This window comes from Acinonyx jubatus, chromosome E4, assembly GCF_027475565.1.
Source record: "Acinonyx jubatus isolate Ajub_Pintada_27869175 chromosome E4, VMU_Ajub_asm_v1.0, whole genome shotgun sequence".
Classification (NCBI taxonomy): Eukaryota; Metazoa; Chordata; class Mammalia; order Carnivora; family Felidae; genus Acinonyx; species Acinonyx jubatus.
The window spans coordinates 65,463,516-65,488,833 of NC_069395.1; the positions used below are offsets into that span (position 1 = coordinate 65,463,516).

Consider the following 25,318-nt stretch of genomic DNA (forward strand, 5'->3'; position numbering starts at 1 on the left):
ACAAATGAGTGATTATGGAGTACTCTAATTCTGTTGTCCCCTGTGTCCTTGAGAATCTGGCCTCTTGGTATAGAAAAAAAGGAGATACCGAGAAAACAGAAGAGGACAAGTATGAACTCTGTACTTCTGAATTTGAATTGGAAGGATCAGAATGAACTTCTGAGGTTTCCATAATTTGCAAGAAGGACTCACAGAATTACTGAACACTTTCCTGCTTACATTTTATTGCGTAGAAAAGGTACAGATGGAAACCAGCCGAGGGAAGAAGCGTGTAGGGCGGAGTCCAGGGGAGCGTCTGTCGTCCTCTCCCCGTGGAGCTGGGAACAGCTCTACTTACCTGCCATTCGTGGGTGACGGTAGGCACCAGGACTGTTAACCAAGCAAGTGCACCTGAGCATTGAGTTTCCGGAGTTTTGGGGGCTCAGCGTACGGTCTGCATGATTGACCTTTCCCTGAAGTTGGGATGATACCATTAGTTTCCGGTCCCTACCAGAGGTAAAACTGATACTGTGTGGCCCAGGTAAATTACATCACAAATTACATTGTTAGATTGTCTGGTGGCCAGAGCCTCCAGGCAAAGACACACCGATTAGGCATGATACTCCAGTGGCCTAGAGATCACCTCCCAGCGGCCGAAGCAAAGGCCAGACCTTTCATTGCGTTTGTTCTTCGTGACACAGGCCACCCTGTGGCCTTAACGCAAGGCTCTCTGAGAGCAAAGCGATTGTATTTGTTTGGGCATCTACATTTAGTATAGCGTTTATATCAGCAGTAGTGTAAATATGTTTGTTATTTAACCACAAACCCATTCTATACGGTCATTACATACACTTGCATATTTTTGTACTAATTTAATTATTTGTTTCTCCCTGTTTTTGCTGTATGATAAACTTGTGCAGAACTCTTCCATGTAGAGACCAGCTGATGGTTAGCTGAATCTACTTCTTCAGGCTGGTCGTTTTATCAGATCCTGTGGAGGCTTTAACCAAATCTCCTAATACGTTTAGTTATCGGTATCAGTATTATCCTAAGACCTGTTTACACAGCAGGGCTGAATCTCAACCGCCCAGGCCGGGGTTACACCATATGACAGTAGACGTGACTTGACAATAAGAGCCAAGGCACTAGCACATTCCTGGTGTCCCCGTGAGGCATTAACCCTCTAGACCATCATCACATCACGTGATTAAACGTCTACCAGAATGATGCCACCCAGGTTTGCGCATTCCCCTTTGACTGTGTCCCGTCCCCAAAGCAGAAGCATCTTGGCAACACATGCCTTCACCACTTTAAGTGTCTGGTGTCATTGAGCTAAGGGGCAATAACATCTTCTGCTCTGAGCCTCTCACAAAGCATCAGTGTGATGTTGGGTTTCCCTCATTGCATAACCCATTTATTGATGCCTTTAGCCCTAGTTATTCCTCCTCCTCTCCATTTATCATTTCGTTTTGCCCAAACTTTTCCACCTCTGGAAGGGATGTTCAGCTTGACCACTGTGCTGGCCCAAATGCCAGCAGCAATATTCGTTTCGAAAATGCCTCCCTCTCAGTGCATTCTTTCAGTGCAGAGTTAGATGCAGAAATTGTGGGCTAGCTCAACCACCTGGCAGTCCAGCAGTATTCCCTGCCTAGCTTGGTTTTGCCAGATGGGGTAAGGTGTAACCCACCCCACCAGGACCGTAAGAATTCTGACATTAAGGTTTAAAGGCATAGGTAAAGTTCCTCACTTAGGAACCATCGTTGGTTTTGGCGCCTACAGGTGCAGCCCTGGTCCTGGGACCCTGCTTCAGATGGGGTGGGTGAGGTGAGGAGGGAAGAATTCTATCACCCTCTCAGCTTCCTCCCTCACTTCCTCATTCCCCGGGGAGAGCGGAATATGCAAACGTGTACTTGTTCTATATCAAGCAAGTCTGATTCAAGGATCCTAGGATCCTTTTTTTTTTTTTTTTTTTTAATCGCTGTTAGGGCATTTTGTTTTGTTTTGCCTTGAAATTTACTTTGCTTGGTAAAATATAAATACACCAGTCTTTCAGTAATGGTATTCATATCCTCTAATTTTCTTTCACCTTATTTTTATTCTTTTCAGTTTGAGCATTTCTTGGGTATGTAGCAATTAGTCATTTTTACTTGCTGACCTAAAAAAAAAAGCTGTGACTGTCACTTCAAACACTGCATGGGAAATAGAAAGTAGTAAATGAGCACTAGGTGTTATTTTTATCAAGACAGAAGAGGTACAAAGAAATGAGAGTAGGAATGGAACTGTAAGCAAGTATGTTGCAGGCTTAAAAAATAGTAAGAGGATTGTGAGCAACTGTACTCCAGTAAATTTGAAAATGTGGATGAAATGTGCATTAGAAAAATACAAGCCACTGCAACGTACTTGGGAAGAAATAGAGATTATCTGAATACCCTGAGAACATTTAAGGAAACTGGGTCTGTAATGGGAAGTTCCCCTTCCACAAAACTTCACTGGCATCTATTTTTAGGCATTCAGCGCTTTGTCTCCTTGATTTTTAAAATTGAAATACGCGTCAAGTTAACACAGGAGTTAAGTGTGCAGTGAAGAGTTTTGACAATGGATACATCTGGGTAACCGCCTTTGCAGTCAAGATATAGAATGTTTTTTTGTCACTCTGCAAATGTCCTAGTGCTCTTTTCCGTGAACATCTTCTTTCTGTTTCTCCAGTCACTAGCTCTGGTTTCTGTCACCAGAACTTAGGGTTACCTGTTCTGGAACTTCTTGCAAATAGGATTATACGTCATGTATTCTTTTCTGTCTGATGTCTTTTTATCCACATAAGGTTTTTGAGATGCATTCAGTTCGGTGTATGTGTCAATAGATTTTTCTTTATTGGTGAGTGGTCTTCCATTGTATAAACATATGATGGTTTATTTGCTGTTGATGTCATTTGCGTTTTTCCCACTTTTGAGCCTTTACAGTAGAGCTGCTGTGAACCTTCTTTTACTCCACATGGTTTCATGGATGAGTTCTCTTTTACTTTTAAGAAAGTGATAACTGAATCCTATATAAATTGTTTCAGAAAGTTTGAGAATTTTTAAAAATCTGTTTCCCTCACTTTATGATGGTAGTGAAATCTTGATCACAAAGCTTGAAAAGGAGGACGGTACAAGGGGCAAACGTTAGTGTGGTGCAATGTCCCTTATGAATAGAAGAGCAGGAATCATCAAGAAAAAATGGAATCAGATTTAGCGTGTATGTGTTTTTCAATACTAATAAGACAGACTTATTTTTCGATTTAATGCCTCTGAAATTGGAGTGCTTTTTTAAAAGAAATGGCTTCTAAAATTATAGTTGCCAGTGTATTCTCTCTTGTAGCTGCACTTGATGTAGTGATGCCTCTTTACAATTGGTGGAATTTTAGACTCCGTGATATGTGGTACAACAAACAAGTATGACCACGTGGGTTTCATCCCAGGCTACAAGGGAGTTTCAGCATTACAACATCTATTAGTGTAATATACTATATTAGTACATTGAAGGAGGAAAACCATAAAATAATCTCAATACCAAAAATGGCAACAACTGAATATCCATTCCTGATACTTTTAGCAATTTGGGTGTAGAAGATAATTCTCATAACCTAATACTGAATTTTTTTCCTCCTAGTATTGAATTTCTATTGAAAATCTAAGCCAAGGACTGTACTTAATGGCGAAACATTAGGAACATTCCCATTAAAATTGGAAGCAAAATAGGGCCCCTGGGTGGCTCAGTCGCTTGAGCGTCTGATTCAGCTCGGGTCATGATCCCAGGGTCGTGAGACCCAGCCCCACGTCAGGCTCCTTGCTGAGCTCAGAGCCTGCTTGTATGTGTGTGTGTGTGTGTGTGTGTGTGTGTGTGTGTGTGTGTGTGTGTGTGTCTCCCTCTCCTCCCTCCCCTTCCCCTGCCCCCCCATGCTCCTCTCCCCCACTTGCACGCATGCTTTCTCTAAAAAAATTAAAACGAAAAACTTTTTAAAAATTGGAAGCGAAGGAAGAATGATTCTATGAAGAAAATCCCATTCACAGTAGCACCAAAACTGTAAGGCACCTAAAACCATAGATAATAAAAATTACGGATATAAAATAAATACATAGATGTATAGTTGCTAAAAGATAGCTATGTAGCTATATAGGTAATAAAAGCTCTCTGCAGAAAAAAAATTCAGTATTATTGAAAGACCTAAAAGAATCCTCATCAGTAAGATACAATGTATACTTAGATGGGAAGAGTCTGATTATAAAGACATCAGTTCTCTTTAGATTAATATATGAAAATCATTGTGATCCCTGACAAAATCTCAGTGTGTTTTATGGACCTCATTAAGCTAATCCTAGCATTCATCTGGAAGAGCCATGAGAATTTAAAAACTTGGTCTGCTGGTGTGGAGGGGTCCTTATAGAGCTTCCGTAATTAAGTGTGGTGTTGGTCCAGGTGTAGACATAGACACAGGGTCATCACGTATCTAATGTTGCCTGGATCAGTTCCAGATTATGTTGATTGTTCTGGCAGTTGTTTGTAGGTTTCCTTTGACTCCAACGACTGTTCAGGGAAATAGCTTTAGGAAGTTCTGAAAGAAATCCGCTTGATCTGCAGCCTGTGTGGTATTAGAAGTCAGTGGTATTGGGACAGAAGGAGATAGGGCCCTCATCTCACACTACATGCGAACACTTACTCCAGGGAGACTAAAGACTTGAAGTGAAAAGTAAAACCTTAAAACTTACAGAAGGAAATATGGGATGCTACCCTTAGGACCTCGGGGAGAAGGTAAGGGAGATTTCCCAGGACAAAATCCACAAATCGCGAGAATAGAATTGTGGTTGCCAGGGGCTGGAGAAATAAGGGAGAGGGCGGTAAAAGAGCACAAACTTTCAGTTAGAAGATGAATGAGGTCCGAGAAGCTGATGTATAACATGGTGACTAGTTGATGATACTGTATTATATAACCCAGCTTTTCTAACAGAGTCGAATTTAAGTGTTTACCAAAAAAACCCACCCAAAACAAAAGTAAACACGTGATGGGTGTGTTACTTAACTCAGCGAGATGTATATGTAAGTCACATTGTCATGTTGTATACTTTAAATATATGGCAGTTTCATTTGTCAATTATATCTCACAAAAGTTGAAAATAGTGAAAAAGACAAAAACACAAATTACAAATTAGAAGACTACATTGACATTAAATAAAATTTTTTTGGGGGGCGCCTGGGTGGCTCAGTCGGTTAAGCGTCCGACTTAGCTCAGGTCACGATCTCGCTGTCCGTGAGTTCGAGCCCCGCGTCGAGCTCTGGGCTGATGGCTCAGAGCCTGGAGCTTGCTTTCGATTCTGTGTCTCCCTCTCTCTCTGTCCTTCCCCCATTCATGCTCTGTCTCTCTCTGTCTCAAAAATAAATAAACGTTAAAAAAAAATAATTTTTTTTTTTTACAAATTATATATTATAAACAATGAGGAAAAACATGCCCACATGCTGAGAGATTTGTAACACGTGCAACCTAAGTTTGAGTAAACAATTCCTGAATATTAACCAAAACCCAAAGCAAACCGCACACACACAGTGTAAAAAAAAAATGGCTAAGGATATTAACTGGCATTTTACAGAAGAGGAACATGAGACGAAAAAGATTCTTAACCTTAATAGTAATCACAGTTGTGAAGTTGAAGACACACAGGGTAGAATTCTAGAATTCCATTTCTGGTTACACAGCCTGGAGATACGTTCACAGGTAAGCACCAGGAGACGTTTATGAAAATATGCATTTAAGAATTTTGTAAACTAGCAAAATAGACCCCTACAACAATCTGAAATTGTTGGAAACAAGCTAATTCTATAATCAGGAGAATTGAGAAGTTCGGTATTTGAAAGTAGTCCATATGACAATTAAAACTAATAGACTGGAACAATGTGTATCAACGTGGATAACACGTTTCAGAAACAATATTAGTATAAAACCAAGTTGCATAGGCTACACACAGTTTGGTATCAATTACAAAGTTTAAAGACATTCAGAAAAATACATAGTCTTAATGGTTGCATATATGTGTACTAATAACATAAATGGCAGATACAGTAAACAGGGTAGTGGTTGCTAACCTCTCGGGAGTGGGGGGAAGGAGATGATACGGGAGGGAAATGGGATACTTAGGGAGAGTCAGTACCGTTCTGGTAAATATTTTCCGTTACACTGTTTATTATTTGTTATAAATATAAATACAATTTGTTTGTCTAATTAGGTTTTAATATTTCCTTTCTTTAAAATATTAATGATTATGGCGGCGCCTGGGTGGCTCAGTCGGTTGAGTGTCCGACTTTGGCTCAGGTCATGATCTTGTATTCATGGGTTCAAGCCCCGTGTCGGGCTGTGTGCTGACAGCTCGAAGCCTGGAGTCTGCTTCGGATTCTGTGTCTCCTGCTCTCTCTGCCCCTCCCCCGCTTGTGCTCCGTGTGTGTGTGTGTGTGTGTGTGTGTGTGTGTGTGTGTGTGTGTGTCTCTCTCTCTCTCTCTCAAAAATAAAAATATACATAAAAAATATTTTAAAAATGATGATGATGAATCCTTTCACTATTTTCCTTTTCTGTAATTCTTTTAGTCTTCTTTAACATCTGAGAACTAGGAAGCATAAGAGACTCTTAAAAACTGAGAACAAACTGAGGGTTGATGGGGGGTGGGAGGGAGGGGAGGGTGGGTGATGGGTATTGAGGAGGGCACCTTTTGGGATGAGCTGGGTGTTGTATGGAAACCAATTTGACAATAAATTTCATATATTGAAAAAAAAAGAAATCACAGAAAATATTGAAATACAAATTGTCATATTAAAATAAATAAATAAATAAATAAATAAATAAATAAATAAATAAATAAATAAAATCTGAGAACTAGGGCTGCCTGGGTGGCTCAGTCGGTTAAGTGTCCACCTTTGGCTCAGGTCATGATCTCACGGCCTATGGGTTCGGGCCCCACATCAGGCTCTGTGCTGACAGCTCTGAGCCTGGAGCCTGCTTCTGATTCTGTGTCTCCCTCTGTCTCTGCCCCTCCAGTGCTCACACTCTCTCGATCTCAAAAATAAATAAACTTAAAAAATTTTGTTAATCTGAGAAATACACCAGGAGCAGTTATGTGTAGTAATTATACAGCTTTTTTTTTTTTTTTTGAGAGCACAAGAGAGAGAGAGAATCTAAAGCAGGCTTCATGCTCAGCGTGGAGCCTAACAGTGGTCTCTTATCTCAGCGACCATGAGATCATGACCAGAGTGAAAATAAAGAGTTGGACACTTAACCATCTGAGCCCCAGGTGCCTCAGCTTAATATATATTTTTCTAAAGTTTGTTTACTTAGAGAGTGTGAGCTGGGGAGGGGCGGGGGGGGGGGGAGAGAAAGAGGGAGAGGGAGAGGGAGGGAAGACCAAGCAGGCTCCACATTGCCAGCATGGAGCCCAATGTGGGGTTTGAACCCACAGACTGTGAGATCATGACCTGAGCTGAAATCCAGAGTCGGATGCTGAACTGACTGAGACACCCAGGTGCCCACTATCTCTTAAAATAAAAATATAATACATTTTTTATAGTCATCTAAAAATGATTTAGGTAATTTCTAAGGGTCCTCTAGCACTAAAGTATAGTTCTTTGATGTTTCCAAGCAACAGAAGAATATTTTTTTAATATGCCCCTCTGACAGTTCAGGGTGAATTCAGACATTGAGGATAATGAAGCCAATTTCCTATAAAAGTTGTTGTTGTTTTTCAGTGCATCTATCCTTTCTCTGTCCTCCACAACAGGTGTCACCAAGCTTTTTCTGTAAAGGGTCAGACAGGAAATATTTTAGGCTTTGAAAGCCACACTGTAGTCAGTGCTACTTGCTTCTGCTGTCATAGTGGGAAAGCCAACAGAGACAGTACTTACAAGTGAATGGAAGCGACTTTATTTACAACAAAACTTTATTTTCAACAACAGGCAATGGGCTGGACTTAGCCTGGGTGTCAGTATTTGCCATATTGTGGTGTACTGCACACAGAAAGGTCTTCAGTCCTACTATCCCGATTGTAGATGAGAAAATTGAGGCATAGAAACCTTGAGTGGTATCATTCCAGTTAAAATGACCCTAGTTGAGGACACAGATCTACAAAAATGTTGCTAAGGCCAATGCCAGAGAGACTGCTGCCTATGTTTTCTTCTAGTTTTATGGTTTCAGGTCTCACATTTAGGTCTTTAATCCATTTTGAGTTTATTTTTGTGTACGGTGTGAGAAAGTGTCCAGTTTCATTCTTTTGCATGGTGCTGTCCAGTTTTCCCAACACCATTGGTTATATAGAGTGTCTTTTCCCCATTGTGTATTCCTGCCTCCTTTGTTGTAGATTAAGTGACCACATAAGCTTGGGTTTATTTGCTCCCTATCCTGTTCTGTATATCTGTCTGTTTTTGTGTCTATACCATACCGTTTGATTATTACATCTTTGTAGTATAGCTTGAAATCTAGGATCATGATACCTCCAGCTTTGTTCTAAGTAGGTCTCCTCATGAAAGGGAAACAAAAGAATAAATTATGGGGGCTACATCAAAATAAAAAGGTTTTGGGGTGCCTGGGTGGCTCAGTCAGTTAAGCGTCCTACTTCGGCTCAGGTCATGATCTCACAGTTTGTGGGTTCAAGCTCCGTGTTGAGCTCTGTGCTGACAGCTCGGAGCCTGGAGCTTGCTTCGGATTCTGTGTCTCCCTTTATCTTTGCCCCTTCCCCGCTCACGCTGTCTCTCTCTCTCTTTCTCAAAAATAAACGTTAAAAAAAAAAAAAAAACTTTTGCACAGCAAAGGAAACTATCAACAAGACAAAAAGGCAACCTGTTAAATGGGAGAAGATATTTGTTAGTGATACGTCCAATAAGGAGCAAATCTCCAAAATACAGAGAGAACACCTCCAGCTTAGTAACGAAAAACCAAACCATCTACTTAAAACATGCGCATAAGCACTAAATGGACATTTTTCAAGAGAGTCATATAGAGATGCTGAACATGAAGAGGTACCGAACATCACTCATCATCAGGGAAATGCAAATCCAAACCACAACAAGATGTTACGGTATCCCTGTTGGGATGGCTGGAATCCAAAAAGACAAGAAATAACAGGTGTTGGTGAGGGCGTAGAGAAAAAGGAATGCTCGTGCGCTACTGGTGAGCCTGTAAACTGGTGCAGCCACTGTGGAAAACATTGGGGAAGGGGTGTTCCTAAAAGAATTAAAACCAGAGATACCGTATAATCCAGTAATAACATTCCTGGGTATTTAGCCAAAGAAAACGGAAACACTAATTTGAAAAGATACGTGCACCCTTATGTTTATTACAACATTATTTATAATAGCCAAGATATGGAAGCAGCCCAGGTATCCACTGATAGATGATTGGATGAAGAAGATGTACATACATAGAGCGGATTGTTACTTAACCATAAACAGAATGTGATTTAGCCATTTGTGACAAGATGGATATACCTGAAGAGTATTATGCTAAGTGAGATCAGAGAAAGACAAGCGTCCTGTAATTTCATTTCTGTGTAGATCTAAAAAACAAAACAAATGAACAAAGAAAGAAACAAAAAAACAGATGCTTAAATACAGAGAACGCACTGATGGTTGTCAGAGGTGAGGTGTGTGGGGAGATAGGTGAAATAGGTAAATGGTATTAAGAGGTACAAACCTCCAGTTATAAAATAAATAAGTCAGGGAAAGAAATGGGAAAGAAAATGACCCTAACCACATGGTAATGGAATTCTTTTTGCATATATGATGTTCATAGAAGATTCTTTTTCTTCCTCACCAGGTAGAATACATGGAGAGGGTCTAATCTCTTAATTTTTCACAAGTTTTAGATTGTGATTAGAAAACGCGTTGCTGGGTCTTCTTTACAGGAATCGTTTTACGTATGATTTTTGCCAAGGTTTGCAACACTTTTCCTTATTGAAATGTAGAAACAGATACAAAAACTGGTGTGATGTGATTTGTTAACTAGATTTGGATACCTTACAACCATATCACGTAAATTACTACCAAGCAGTGTGTCAGATGAATTTCAAAATCAGCTTTATGAAGCAATGTCTTTGGAATTACTTTGAACTGAAATAATTAGAAATTTATTTATTATGAGGTCGAGGAAGCGTATTTTTCCCTCTCCAATTTCACGGCCTAGAGGATAGTTTGTTTTGTGTGTGTCAAGACATCGTGGTCTTCTCCGTGTATTGAAAGTAGGCCTAACGTGGTCATACTGGAATCTGTGCTCATTATATAGTTAATTCAACCTGAATGAAAACTGCCAAAAAGTTTTTATCTCCAGGAGAACACTGAAAGTGCGTGTGTTTAAGGAAGTTTTCGTATGAATCGGAGCCAGGATTTGAACCCATAAAGTTTAGTCAAATAGGTGTTCTTAGAGTATTGATTTTAAAAGAAGTTGAAGTTTTCAAATAAAATTTTGTCTTACCAAATAAATGGTTCAGTTCCCCCCCCCCCCCACTAAAAATTGACCATATCTATCTTTTCAGGGACATCAAACCTGACAACATATTGATGGACATGAATGGACATATTCGGTTAGCAGATTTTGGTTCTTGTCTGAAGCTGATGGAAGATGGAACGGTAAATAAAGATAAATCTGAAGTCATTTTATCCATAGATCTCCCCCTTGCTACTTGTCCTCTTTATCTGCTTTAGAATCCACGTATTTATTATAGTAGTTAACTATCCATCCACCCGTCCGTCCGTCCGTCCATCCGTCCTTTGGACTTTCTCCACGCCACCTTTTCCTACAACAGCGTTTAGGCATACTGACTCGTAATAGGGTTTGTTTATAAAGTCCTTTGCCATTTTCACTGTGTATGTTAGTGATGGTAAGATTGATACAGTGTGTCTTTTAGGAGAACTTTGTGTCTTCTTTAGAGGGACTGTTGATTGCACTTGAGATATTTTCACAGTTTTAGAGAAGGGAATGAAGTCGATCCCAGATGGAAGAAGAAAATGTGGCTCCTTCCTCACCTTTATTTTTTTCATCTTCCTTCCCTAGTTGTCTAGTTTTTGTTTTGAGGGACAATGTTCAACAAATGAATGCTTTAATCAGGATAGGCTCTATGTGGATTCAGTTTTACGTGACCATTTGGTTTAGTTGTCCTAACCCTACATCTTTCAGCTGTTTTCTTTCACTTACATAGAAGTCTGTATGCCCCAATTTATTCTCTGTTTTGTCTTGTTTTATTTTGCTTGCTTTTCAACTTCCTGGCTATATAGCAGAGGTCCAAATGTAAGTAATTTCAATTGGCAGGCGCTGTTTTTGAGAGCAAAGGCCATGAAAATGTCCTATTATTCTGGATCAGTAATTTGACTTCTGAAAATTTATCCTAAGAAGATATCTTGAAAAAAGTAGATTATATGACTTCTGCCTCTGGTCATGATGAAAGGAGTGATTGGTACCAAATTGTCCTCTCACTATAAACAACTATAAAAATGTATGTGGGGCGCCCGGGTGGTGCAGTCAGTGAAGCGTAAAACTTCGGCTCAGGTCTGATCTCACCGTTTGTGAGTTCGAGCCCCACGTCAGGCTCTGTGCTGACAGCTCAGAGCCTGGAGCCTGCCTCGGATTCTGTGTCTCCTTCTCTCTCTGCACCTCTCCCGCTTGTACTCTGTCTCCATTGCTCTCTCAAAAGTAAACAAACATTAAAAAAGAAAAATTGGTGACAATACCAAATGCTGACAAGAACGTGAAGTCTGTCACTCACACATTACTGGAGGCAATGTGAAACGGTACAGACACCATAAAAAAGCTTAGTGGTGTCTTAAAAAAAATAAGCATGCAATTACCATGTGATCCAGGAATTGCACACCTGGTGTTTATTCCAGAAAAATAAAAATTTGCATTCCCACAAAAACTGTACATTTATGAATGGTGACAGAAGCTTTATTTGTAATAGCCCCAAATTGGAAAACCAGATGTCCTTCTGATGGTTGGTTAAAGAAACTGGTTAAAGAAACCCCAGGGGGTTTAGTCAGTTAAAGCATCCATCTCTTGATCTCAGCTCAGGTGTTGATCTCAGGGTCGTGCGTTCAAGCCCCGAGTTGATGAATCTTAGACTTCCTGTAAATCTGCCCTCCAAGGGTGTAATTGTAAGCTAACCCTTGTTCAAGGAGATCAGGAAGTATTTTTTTTTTTTTTATCTTCTTCTACAAGAATTAGTATCTTCAGAGAAAGATAACAGGATCCGTGCTCTGTGCTCCAGCAGCTTACTGACAGTGACCAGCGTTCAATCAGAAATCACCAAACCAAACAAAAATGGGGACACGATAGGGATTACGATACAGAGTTAAAAAATAGAAGCAGTCAGGGGCACCTGGGTGGCCCAGTTGGTTGAATGTTTGACTCTTGATTTTGGCTCAGGTCGTGACTAAACAATTAAAATACAGCCTTGAAGATTGTTCAGATAAGAAATCTCATCAGAGAAAGAAATCAAATAGACCCTTTATTTTTTTAAAAAATTTAATGTTTGTTTTTGAGAAACACAGAGCACAAGCAGGGGAGGGGCAGAGAAAGAGGGAGACACAGAATCTGAAGCAGGCTCCAGGCTCTGAGCTGTCCGCACGGAGCCTGACGCGGGGCTCGAATTCACGAGCCATGAGATCATGACTCGATCTGAAGTCGGGTCACCCAGCTAAGCCACTCAGGTGTCCCTCAAATAGACCTTTTAGAACTTGAAAAGTATAGTAATAGAAATTTAAAAAATTCACAGGAGGAGGTTAATTCAGGTTAGAGATATGAGAAGAAAGTGCCAGTGAGTTTGAAGACAGGTCAAAAGAGATGATCCAGTCTGAAGAATAGAGAGAAAAAGACTGAAGCAAAATAAATAGAGGCTCAGGGATCCATATGATTGGAATACTAGAAGAAGAGAGTGAAACAGGAGTAGGAAAACTTTGTAGGATTGGTGGTTTTTACCAAATATGATGAAAACATAAATCTAAGAATCTTAGTGTATCTCAAGTTTATAAAAGGGACCCCACTTGTACACAATTAAGCTCCTGAAAATGAAACATAAGAGAAAAAATTGAAAGCCGCCAGAATTGAAAACATGTTCATAGTTTGGGAACATGGTAAGAATAACCACAGCTCTCTTGTCAGAAATAATGAAATGATGTCTTTGCAATGCTGAACGGAAAAAAAATGTGTAAACCAAGAGTTCTATGTCAAGCAGAGATATTCTTCAAAAATGAAGGTGAATAAAAGACATTTTCAGTTACATAAAAGATGAGACATTAATCTCCAGCAGGCCTGGATGCTAAGCAGTGTCCTTTAATCCAAAGGAGATGAATGATACCATTTGCATACTTAGATCGGTGGGATAAAGAATATCAGATATGATCAATAAGATAGGTAGGATAAAGACAGAAGACTATATTTCTTTGGAATGTGCATAAAAGGCATCCGATGACTGTTAAAAGCAAAAATAATAACACTGTCACATGGGGTTATGATATACGTGGAAGTAACACAAACCACGTGAAATGGTCTGTGGAATCACACTGCTCGAGAATACCTGCTGTATGTGAGACAGGAAGTGGGCAGTAGATCATGCCAGGCATGACACGAGAAGGGAGAAATCGCAGGGTGGTCTTGCTGAGTTGAGAAACCACAGATCAAAGTCAGGAGGCTGTGGCATCAGGAAGTTGTGGATCAGAATCCTAGAGAGGAGAGAGTCACACGGAAGAATTCCCTGGAAAGAGCTAGCGTTTCCCCACTTCCGCATGTTATCCGCCCCTTAGACTCACAGCTGGGACTCTGATTCGCAGCCTTCCAGATCCCTGTGCATCCCAGAATGCAGTGCGTACCGTTTCTGTCCGCAGGAGTCACCCCCGATCAAGTTTATTCCTGAAATCGTGGTGCGTCTTCCCAATCATTCATTCTTTATTGATGACCTCAAAATAAATTTCCTGGACATAACAGCAGGTTTATCCTCCATTTAAAAAATTATAATGAGGGGCTCCAGGGGCTCCATGTAGAAAATTATAATGAGGGGCTACGACTTTGACTCAGGTCATGATCTCACGGTTGGTGAGTTCAAGCCCCGCGTCGGGCTCTGCACTGACAGCCTAGAGCCTGCTTCGGGTTCTGCCCCTCCCTCCCTCCCTCTCTCAAAAATAAACAAACATTTAAAAATTTTTAAAAATTATAACGAGTAAGCCTTTGTACTAGTTTTCTTTCCATTTAATTTCTTTTTCCTTGAAGCGATCTATATGTATTTTAAGAAGGGTTATTGTAAAAACTGCATTCCTGTGTCCTGTTCTTTCTACTCTGGATCTCTTTTGCTAAAGGAAGACACTTACAGACTTCTGGCTTTTCTTCTGTCGTTTCTTTTACTTACGTATTTCTGGTTACCATATTTTGCTACTATCTTTTGATTATTTAGTTTTAGATTTTACCTGTTAATTTCCTACCGTGGAAAATTTCCTACCGTCTCATCCAACCCATACGCTTTCGTCTTCCTAGTGTAAGTATCACAGTCTTTCCTCAAATCCTATTCAGTTATGATTTTATACAAAATATTGCTCATAGTGCTGCCATGTGGTTTATTTTAATTATAATTATTTTCTTGAACAGCTTTTTGTTGTCCTTGGAGTAAGTGACCACTTCGCCTGGTTTTCTGTGTAATCCTTGCCAGTTTATCCCCAAACTCTCCACCCTGTAATTCCTCTCTCTCTCAGACACATTAAGTCACTTAGCGGTTCCCTTTTATCTTTTGGAGATGGCTACCCTAGAGCCTTGCCACCCCCCTTTCTAATCTGGACTGTTCTGTTGGCCTGTCGCAGCACAGTCATGCCACTACTGTCCCACCCCTCATCGTGGGATTAGCTGCACGGCTCTGTAGTGGTACCTCCTCTGTCTCCTGGGTCCCGTGTCTGGCTTTCTTTCCCCCTGGTAGTAGCTGCCTGAGAAGGGTTCTGGGGAAGTAAATATTTTATCATCTTGCACATCTTGAAAATGGCGTCACTTCTACCCTCATACTTGATTGATAACTTATTTGGGCATAGTATTATAGATTTGAAATTATATCTAGCAGGCGTTGCCTTGTCTTCTAATTTACTGTGGAGACATCTGGCGACACTCTAGTTCTCAATTCTTCTATTGTAACCCTCCCCACCCCCCACCTTATCTGGAAGCTTGTGGAAAATTTGTTTGTCCCAGGGTTCTGAAATGTTACGATTATATGACTTTGGATAGGATTTATTTATCACCTGGGCAGCTGCCTCAATTTTAACCTTTCCCAAATTTTATGACTTTCCAAGTCAAGTGTCACCTTGCTTTTTGGCTCTCACCTGCAAGTTAAAACTCTGCCATCTTACTCACTACATGTCTTTATAAGAAGTCAGTTTCTGGGAGAGATGTCCTGCTGTAATTCCTTTTCTTCTCAAATTGTCTCGGCTCTCCTTGGCCATTTGTTTTTCCGTATGATCATTGGGATTATATTCTTGGTTTATATACATACGTGTACACACATACAAACACCCCTTCACAAACAAGCTTGTAGACCTGCATTGAATATAGAGGTTGATTTGGGGGAAATTTATGTCCATAACATGGAATCTTGCCTTCCATAAATATGGTGTCTCTCCCCTTTGTTTTAGGTTCTCCTTTATGTCTGTTTTTGAAGTTTTATCATTATGTTCACCATAAATCCATGACCTTAATTTGTTAAGCTTGTTCCTAGGCATACTGTGGATTTTTGGGGGCGTGGAGCATTATAAATGATAACTTTAAAAAGTTTCCAGTTTAATGGCTTGTTACTTTTGTTGAGGACCAAGTTGATTTTTGTATACTCATCTTGAACCTAGCAAGCTCACTAAATTTCTTATTCAAAATAATTTGTAGATTCTTCTAGATTTTCTATATAGACACTCATATGATCCACAAGTAATAATCAGCTTCGGGCTTTGTCTTCTCCATTCCTTACATGTGCTATTTTTTACCCTTATGCAGTGATCTTCAGTCTAGTATTACATAGATAGGAATATTGGGAGTTTCTATGCCTTCTTCTTGACATTAACAGTGTTTCTCCTATAGGGTCAAATTTAGCATGATGTTTGCTGTAAACTTTTGGTGTATATTCTTCATAAGATTAAGGAAATTTCTGTTTCTTATTACTAAGAATATGTTGTTATCGTTGTTATTGTCGTAATTAAATGATTTTTCTGCATCCATCGAGATGATGATATTAGGATATTTTCCCTTTAATCTGTTAATCTGATGGATGACATAGATTGTCTAATGTTAAGTCATCCATTCTCTGGCTAAACATAACTTTATGATGAAGGTGTATTGATATTTCTGAACAAATTGCTAGGTTGACTCTGCTAATATTTTATATTGTATTGTTACCTGAGATTCATACTTGAGATTGATCATATCTGAGGTTGTGGTATGATTTTCTTTCTCAAATCATTCTTGTCTGGTTTCTGTGGTTGTGTATTTTAGCCTTATAAAATGGACAGGGGAGTAGTCATATCCTCTCCCCTTACCCATTTTGGCTTTAGAGCAGTTAATCTGTAACACAGGGGTTATGTAATTTGTAGAATGGTGGAACTCACTTTTAAATCACCTTTGCCTTAGTGAGGTTTTGTTTTCTTCTTCTTCCTTTTTTTTTTGTTTTTTTTTGTTTGTTTGTTTGTTTTCCAGGTAGATTTTATACTATTGATTCAAACTGTTTAATGGTTATAGGTCTCTTTGGTTTTCTATTTCTTCCTGAGTCAGTTTTGGTAAGTTATTGTTTTTTTCCTATGAAAATTGTCTGTTTTCTCTGAGTTTTCTATTTTGTTGGTATAACGTTCAGATTGCACTCTTCATAGCTTTAAAATCTGTTACATGTGTAGGGTTTTTTTGGTTTTTTCCACCCTAATGTTGTTTATTTGTGCTTTTCTTTTCCTTTGCCAGTTTGCTATATAATAGAGCATCTGACTCTTTTTCAGTTCTAAATACTTTTCAACTTCAGTTAGAACATTTCTGTGGACCATGATTATATAGTTATGTGCTTTTTAGTATCCGTAGTATTGTATTTGCTTATTTATATACAATATCCGCTTTAGAGTAAGGACTATTACATGGGGCTGCCTCTTGCTTCAAACCTCGTATAGGGTGAGGGCCCTCTTGTCCTCCTGTATATGTTAAAACCTGAGGACCTAGAAGATGAAAACCAACATTCCCCAGCCAGCCCCACTCCTTGCTCTAATGATTATCACCCTGGTTCCCAAACATTTCTTGATTATAGGCCCCTAAGAATTTCTTTTTTTTTAAGAGCTCATTTATATGTTTATAAAGATGGTTGTTTTGTATTTTATGTAGCATTTTTAAGAGTTTGCAGTGGAAGAGTTCTCAAGTTACTTAATCTCAGGATTGCCAAATATGAAGTCTATTCTAATGATTAACCAAGAATGATATTTTTTTTTTAGAAAATCCAGAATATTAGCCGTTATTCTACCCTGAGAATGTTCATTTTTTGATATGCTCCTTTATGTATTTATTTTTTTAAATATGAAATTTATTGTCAAATTGGTTTCCATACAGCACCCAGTGCTCATCCCAACAGGTGCCCTCCTCAATGCCCATCACCTACTTTCCCCTCCCTCCCACCCTCCATCAACCCTCAGCTTGTTCTCAGTTTTTAAGAATCTCTTATGGTTTGGTTCCCTCCCTCTCTAACCTCTTTTTTTTTTTCCCTTCCCCTCCCCCATGGTCTTCTGTTAAGTTTCTCAGGATCCACATAAGAGTGAAAACATATGGTATCTGTCTTTCTCTGCCTGACTTATTTCACTTAGCATCACACTCTCCAGTTCCATCCACGTTGCTACAAAAGGCCATATTTCATTCTTTCTCATTGCCACGTAGTACTCCATTGTGTATACAAACCACATCTTCTGTATCCATTCATCAGTTGATGGACATTTAGGCTCTTTCCATAATTTGGCTATTGTTGAAAGTGCTGCTATAAACATTGGGGTACACGTGCCCCTATGCATCAGCACTCCTGTATCCCTTGGGTAAATTCCTATTTACCCAAATCCCTATTTACCCAATAGCAGTGCTATTGCTGGGTCATAGGGTAGATCTAGTTTTAATTTTTTGAGGAACCTCCACACTTTTCCGGAGCGGCTGCACCAGTTTGCATTCCCACCAACAGTGCAAGAGGGTTCCCATTTCTCCACATCCTCGCCAGCATCTATAGTCTCCTGATTTGTTCATTTTGGCCACTCTGACTGGTGTGAGGTGGTATCTGAGTGTGGTTTTGATTTGTATTTCCCTGATGAGGAGCAGCGTTGAGCATCTTTTCATGTGCCTGTTGGCCATCTGGATATCTTCTTTAGAGAAGTGTCTATTCATGTTTTCTGCCCATTTCTTCCCTGGATTATTTGTTTTTCGGGTGTGGAGTTTGGTGAGCTCTTTATAGATTTTGGATACTAGCCCTTTGTCCAGTATGTCATTTGCAGATCTCTTTCCCCAGTCTGTTGGTTGCCTTTTAGTTTTGTTGATTGTTTCCTTTGCAGTGCAGAAGCTTTTTATCTTCATGAGGTCCCAATAGTTCATTTTTGCTTTTAATTCCCTTGCCTTCGGGGATGTGTCAAGTAAGAAATTACTGCAGCTGAGGTCAGAGGTTTTTTCCTGCTTTCTTCTCTAGGGTTTTGATGAGAACGAGCAGTCCTAAAATTTGTATGGAACCACAAAAGACCCCGGATAGCCAAAGTAATATTGAGGGAGAAAACCAAAGCGGGAGGTATCAATCACAATCCCAGACTTTAGCCTCTACTACAAAGCTGTAATCATCAAGAAAGTATGGTATTGGCACAAAAACAGACACATAGACCAATAGAATAGAACAGAAACCCCAGAATTACACCCACAAAAGTATGGCCAACTAATCTTTGACAAAGCAGGAAAGAATATCCAATGGAAAAAAGACAGTCTCTTTAACAAATGGTGCCGGGAGAACTGGACAGCAACATGCAGAAGGATGGAACTAGACCACTTTCTTACACCATTCACAAAAATTAACTCAAAATAGATAAAGGACCTGAATGTGATCTGCTCCTTTAAAACATACAAAGAATTAATTTTCTTGTACTTTGGAGTACCTTATAAGATGTGTTCCCCAAATCATTTTTAGCAATTATTTTCTCATTTACATCTAACTTACCATAATTATATGCTCAGCTATTCTTTATTGGGACTTAATTTTTTGAAGAGTATGTTTTTCTCCCTTTGTAACTTTTTAAATTAATAAGTAGTTTGCAGTACGTTGTCAATATTTATTCCCTTAGGTTTCAGTTGAGATGTTTAAAAAGAAAAGGATATTTTGAAATAATTTCTGGACTGCTCATAAATACTGGCCTTTTTGGGGCAAGTTACTTTTCTTCCTTTCAGTGAATTGTAGGGGTGCCTGGGTGGCTCAGGCGGTTGAGCATCCGACTTTGGCTCAGGTCACGATCTTGTGGTCCGTGGGTTAGAGCCCCGCGTCAGGCTCTGTGCTGACAGCTCGGAGCCTGGGGCCTGTTTCAGATTCTGTGTCTCCCTATCTCTCTGCTCCTCCCCTGTTCACGCTCTCTCTCTCAAAAATAAATAAACATTAAAAAAAAATTTTTTTAATGAATTGTAGGATTTTCCCAGGTTGATTTTTTTTTTTTATATGTACATGGTAGTCAGATAATATCAGTAATGAATGTTCTGTACTGAGTATTCAATTTGTTTTTAATGGTTGTGTGTCCAAATCATATGGCAACCCTAAGTATAGTCAATGAAGCAACGGCAGTAATAAATATTCTATAGTGTTATGAAATCAGAGGACTGCCAGTGTCGAGATTATATAAAATTTAATTGTGTGTACAAGGAGACCAAATTCAGGTAATGAAAAAGTTGTAGGTGTTTTGAAATAATGTCTGTTGTGTATTTAAGTAAATCTAAATATTTTTAGTTAAAAATTATTATTTATTGGGGCGCCTGGGTGGCTCAGTCGGTGAAACATCCGACTTCAGCTCGGGTCATGATCTCATAGTTTGTGAGTTTGAGCCCCATGTTGGGCTCTGTGCTGACAGCTCGGAGCCTGGAGCCTGCTTCGGATTCTGTGTCTCCCTCTCTCTCTTCCCCTCCTCTGCTCATGCTCTGTCTCTCTCTCAAAAATGAATAAACGTTAAAAAAAATTTAGCAATTATTTATTTCTAATGTAGTAGATTACTAACAGTGTGTGAACTTCTTCAGGTCCAGTCTTCAGTGGCTGTTGGAACTCCAGATTATATCTCTCCTGAAATCCTTCAAGCCATGGAAGACGGGAAAGGCAGATATGGACCTGAGTGTGACTGGTGGTCTTTGGGCGTCTGTATGTACGAAATGCTTTATGGAGAAACACCATTTTATGCAGAATCTCTGGTGGAGACATATGGAAAAATTATGAATCATAAAGTTAGTATATTTCACTTTTTTCAACAACTGAATGTGGTAAATAATACATGTAATAAATTTAAAGTAATGTGATATTTAAAAAGAAAATATTTTCTAAGAACAGTGAACAGTTGAATTTCTGTGCTAATAGGGAACATGACTAAACATGAATAATCAAAATCCATAAATTAGACGTAAGATTATTAGCTCTCCCTTTGCCTGTATTTTATTAGAAATGCTAATAAATAGGAAATTAAGGGGCGCCTGGGTGGCTCAGTCGGTTCAGTGTCCGACTTCGGCTCAGGTCACGATCTCACAGTTCGTGGGTTCAAGCCCTGCGTCAGGCTTCTATGCTGACAGCTCAGAGCCTGGAGCCTGTTTCAGATTCTGTGTCTCCCTCTCACTCTGCCCCTCCCCTGTTCCCGCTCTGTCTCTGTCTCAAGAATAAATAAATATTAAAAAAAAAAATTTTTTTTTAAATAGGAAATTAAATGGTTTCATCAGTAGAATAACAAAGATCGTAAACAGATAATTTGTATCCTTAATACTATAAGTACATTAATAACTAGAATGCATTTAAAAAATTCTCATCCTTGGCAGTAATAACACAAAATGCAAATCAAAATAAAAATGAGCTATTTGTTTTCTCACCTGGCAAAGATGAAAAATTATACTCTGTACTGTAAATAACTCAGTGAGATGAATGTTGTTAGATGTTGTTGATAGGAATATAAATTGACGTAGCCTTTCTGTCAACAAGTTTATAAGTACGCATCTAGAGCCTTAAAAACGGTTGAACTTTGGGGGGGCCTGGGTGGCTCAGTCGGTTAAGTGTCCGACTCTTGGTTTCGGCTCAGGTCACGATTGCATAGTTCGTGAGTTCAAGCCTCACATCGGGCTGTGCGCTGACGGTGCAGAGCTTCTTGGGATTCTCTGTCTCCCTGTCTCTCTGCCCCTCCCCTGCTCGCTTGCTCGCTCACAATAAATGAATAACTTAAAAAATTTTTTTAAAAATGATAGAACTTTGGATTGAGCAACTTGAGTTTTAGGACTCTGCCCTAAAGGAAACATTCAGTTCAACCAAGATGTATGTACAGGGATACCTCTTCCAGTCTTGTTTATGATCAAAGCAGTGGAAACAATCCAGATTCACCACAGGGACAAATGAATAGAACCTTATTAACCCATTTAGTACCAAGTGAAATAGAAATAAATTATAAGAAGAAGTTGTTTCTGGTTGATTGGTTTCAGCAGAGCATGAGCAGTTGCAAAAATCTGGAATAGGAATATCCCATAAAAGGAGTGACAATCTGTTCTTCTTAGTTGATCTGGTGAAACAGTTAACAATTAATTGACTCTGCTGTGTAGTTGATGCTTTTCCAGAGAGTCGACGTTTCCTGTAGAGTTGGCGCTCTGGTACCTGGCAGTGAAGGTAACCTGCTAAAGTAGTTAGGAAGAGTGCACAGACAGGGAAGGGCTACGCAGTTGTAATTAGCGCGTCGAGCATTTCGGAGAGACACCGTTGTCTGTGACATGGCGGGCCAGAGTGTGGGTTCCAGAGTTGGGCCGCTCCACCCAAGCCCGTCGTATGACTGGGAGCGAACTCCCTGGGCCTTTGTTTCCTCCTCTGTGCAGTTGGGATAAGAGAGGTGCCTGCCTTCGACCCCCGCTGTGAGGACTCACCAGGTGGGTGCGTAGAGCACGTCATGGTGTCAGTACACGTTCCGTTCTTTCCAAATATCTGTTATCGTTACTCAGCCCTTCGTTCGCGACTTATCCGAACGTTACCCGTCACATACGCTCTCCTGAAAGGTTGAGTCAGACTCTACTTTTAATAAGTTCTCTTCATTCCGACAGCAGAGTGAGGTACGTTGGCATTTGATTTTTTCTTCTTCCTGCAGTGTGTGCATGACTGAGTCACACTTAAAATGACAAGTTCCTTTAGGAAAATTCTCTGTTCTCACCCATCCCTGGATCTCCTGTAGTATGAGTACTTGGTAGCAGTGAACACTTATTAGACATTTTGAAGAGAAAGCACATCTTGAAGAACGAATGGATGTTCATCAGCCTACTTAGGGAGTTAAACACTGGTTTCTATTTTGTGTCTGTTTTTCAGGAGAGGTTTCAGTTTCCAGCTCAAGTGACCGACGTGTCTGAAAATGCTAAGGATCTTATTCGAAGGCTCATTTGCAGCAGAGAACACCGACTGGGTCAGAATGGCATAGAAGACTTTAAGAAACACCCCTTTTTCAATGGAATCGATTGGGATAATATTCGAAACTGTGAAGCACCTTATATTCCAGAAGTTAGTAGCCCCACAGATACATCCAATTTTGATGTGGATGATGATTGTTTAAAGAACTCTGTAAGTATGACTCTGTGAAGGGGTTCTGTCTCTTCCTTTTTAACATGGTTATAAAGCAGTTTCATGGGCCTCCTCATCAATTACCAGTCAGACTGTTATCATGGCTTCTAGTATTTATTCTCCCAGACGTGAAGCGATTAAGAGAGTCCACTGAGGTGAACATGTTTATTCATGACAAGGAGCAGAATTCAGCTTCACAATTTACTCATTAGGTCAGTGATGCCTTAGGTTTCCGAGGAAGAGGAGAAATTAGCTGCTTAGAAAAGTGGACTCATGATGGCAGAGTGAGGAGGCTGGCCAATCTCTCCTTCAAGAGCGCCATGGTACTGGACCATTGTGGGGCTTGTCAAATCACCCGGGGTAAATAAATTGTGAAGCATTTATTCATAAGAACCTGAGCTTTGGTTAACAAGCGCCCCCACCGCCTTCCATCAGCTTGGTTGGGGCCGTCGAACGTTGGCAGGAAGCTGCTTCTGCTGATGCCATTGGGAGAGCTGCCCGTGCCCGGTGGTGGTGCCTTGAGAGAGAGCAAAGTTGTGGGGAAAGAAGGGGGTGGAAATCTACGGCCTGCCTGTCCTGAGGTCCCGGCCTTACCTGGGGTGGTGGCAGACCGACAGGGTAGCCAGGCCTTCAACCACCTGGGGCTTACGGGCCTGTTAGGTCCTCAACCCCTTCTCCAAACCTTTAGGTTACATAGGTGCAATTTAGGACAAGAAGAATGCATGATTTTATGGTTTTTGTCTGGTTAGTCTTTTTTTTTTTTTTTAAGTTGAGGGAGAGAGAGAGAGGGAGAGGGAGAGAGAACACAAGTGGGGGAGGGGCGGAGAGAGAAAGAGAGAGAGCGAGAGGGGGAGAGAGAGAGAGAGAGAGAGAGAAAGGGAGAGAGAATCCCAAGCAGGCTCCGGACCATCACTGTGGAGCCCAGATGTGGAGCTCAGACTCACAGAACTGTGAGATCATGACCCCAGCTGAAATCAAGAGTCGGCCACTTAACTGACTCAGCCACCCGGGGGCCCTGTCTTCTTAATTTGAACTTTATTTTTTATTCCACTGTTTTATTTCTTATGGTTTTAATTCTACACTAAGAATTTTTATGTTAATTTTATGTCACTTTTCACTATTCAGTAAGTAGCATATGCAAGGCAGTTAAGAACTTCTTATGCTTCCCTCTCTGGGCTTTCCTCATCAGTTTCTTTCTTATTATAGGAGTTGTATTTACCATTAACAGAAATTTGAGTCCTTCCAAATTCGATACGTGGTACAGTCGATTCTGATCATGGTAGTTACATGTTCAACTAGGTTTCTGTGTACCCTGTGTTAGTGAACCGGGGAAACTCCTAGGGGAAACTCACGGTTAGGTTCTTGTGAGCCTCTGGTCTTTTGATCAGCCAGTCAATACATAACCTTGTTTTATGTATGTTTCTATTTAAAGTCACTTTATTTCATGTATACTGTTGATTGATGAAGTTCGAATTCACAGCCAGCGGCCATGTAACTCGCGCCCGAACAGAGCTTGTCTAACGCACGTACTTCGTAGGGCACACCGCAGCCGCCTTGCTTAGGAGGGCCGGATGGCTCTTGGGCCCTGTGCCTGCAGGGCAGAAAGCTGTGAAAGACATGGCACACGTAGGCCCCGGAAAGAGCACGGGTTGGTAGTATCTCAGCTGACCCAGGAAGGCAGAACGCCTCCCTGTCCAGTCCCAGCTGCGAACGTAGGCCCCGGGCAGCTCGGTTTTGTTTGTTTGTTTCCTTGCATACGTCCCTGAGCGAGTGCAGAAGGACTGTGAGTATCGATTTCGAGTCACAAATAATTCTTAGCGACGAGGCGGATCGGCAGGTATGAACACGTGATTAATGACTGGACTCTCGGCGTCAGCCTTTCAGTCTCGATTTTCGTTTTTATTAGAATTTTATCGTACGTCACTACGCATCTGCACCAAACCAGATCGGGGTTTCTAAATCCAACGGGCCCGTATTTCCGCTTGACGTCTAATATGTGGATCGGCCTGCAGGTCACAGTCGCTTATTTCTTACCAGATGTTTTCTCGTTCCTTAGGAAACGATGCCCCCCCCCACACATACCGCCTTTTCTGGCCACCACCTGCCGTTTGTTGGTTTCACATACACTAGTAGCTGGTAAGTTTGAAAAGTTAACATACTTTGGACAGCTTAAAGCCCATTAAAATGAACTGAGGTTTTAAAATCTGTACAAGAAAGCCTTGAAAAAAAACAAAAAATTTCAATACAGGATGAAGCTACTGCTGGAAAAAGTTAAACACACGAGGACTTTAAGTGATTTTGGAGGGGAAAGAAGGACAGTAGAGCTCAGAATCTTACTCTTAGCCACGGGGCACCAACTGGAAGAGTCCCTTGCTCTTGAGCAAATACACCCCGTGTGCCAGGCAGGCCCCGTCACCTTGGCCGTCTTCTCACAGACCGCCACTCTGCTGCCCGCTGCCCGTTCCTCCTTACCCGGTTTAGGCTGAGTGCGATTGTAATCACTCGTGTGCCCCGTGACCCC

At 40.5% G+C, this 25,318-nt stretch overlaps 1 protein-coding gene across 14 annotated transcripts in view; it reads left to right on the plus strand.

Annotated features, from left to right (window-relative positions):
• CDC42BPA (CDC42 binding protein kinase alpha) overlaps window positions 1-25,318 on the plus strand; it is a 316,248-nt gene that overhangs the window by 134,689 nt on the left and 156,241 nt on the right. For all 14 annotated transcript variants that reach the window (XM_053208855.1, XM_053208843.1, XM_053208849.1 and 11 more), the window contains 4 exons: window positions 10,519-10,612; window positions 20,253-20,453; window positions 22,549-22,797; window positions 24,854-24,933. In XM_053208855.1, coding sequence (XP_053064830.1) covers window positions 10,519-10,612; window positions 20,253-20,453; window positions 22,549-22,797; window positions 24,854-24,933 — 624 coding nt within the window. The remainder of the gene's footprint in view (window positions 1-10,518; window positions 10,613-20,252; window positions 20,454-22,548; window positions 22,798-24,853; window positions 24,934-25,318) is intronic.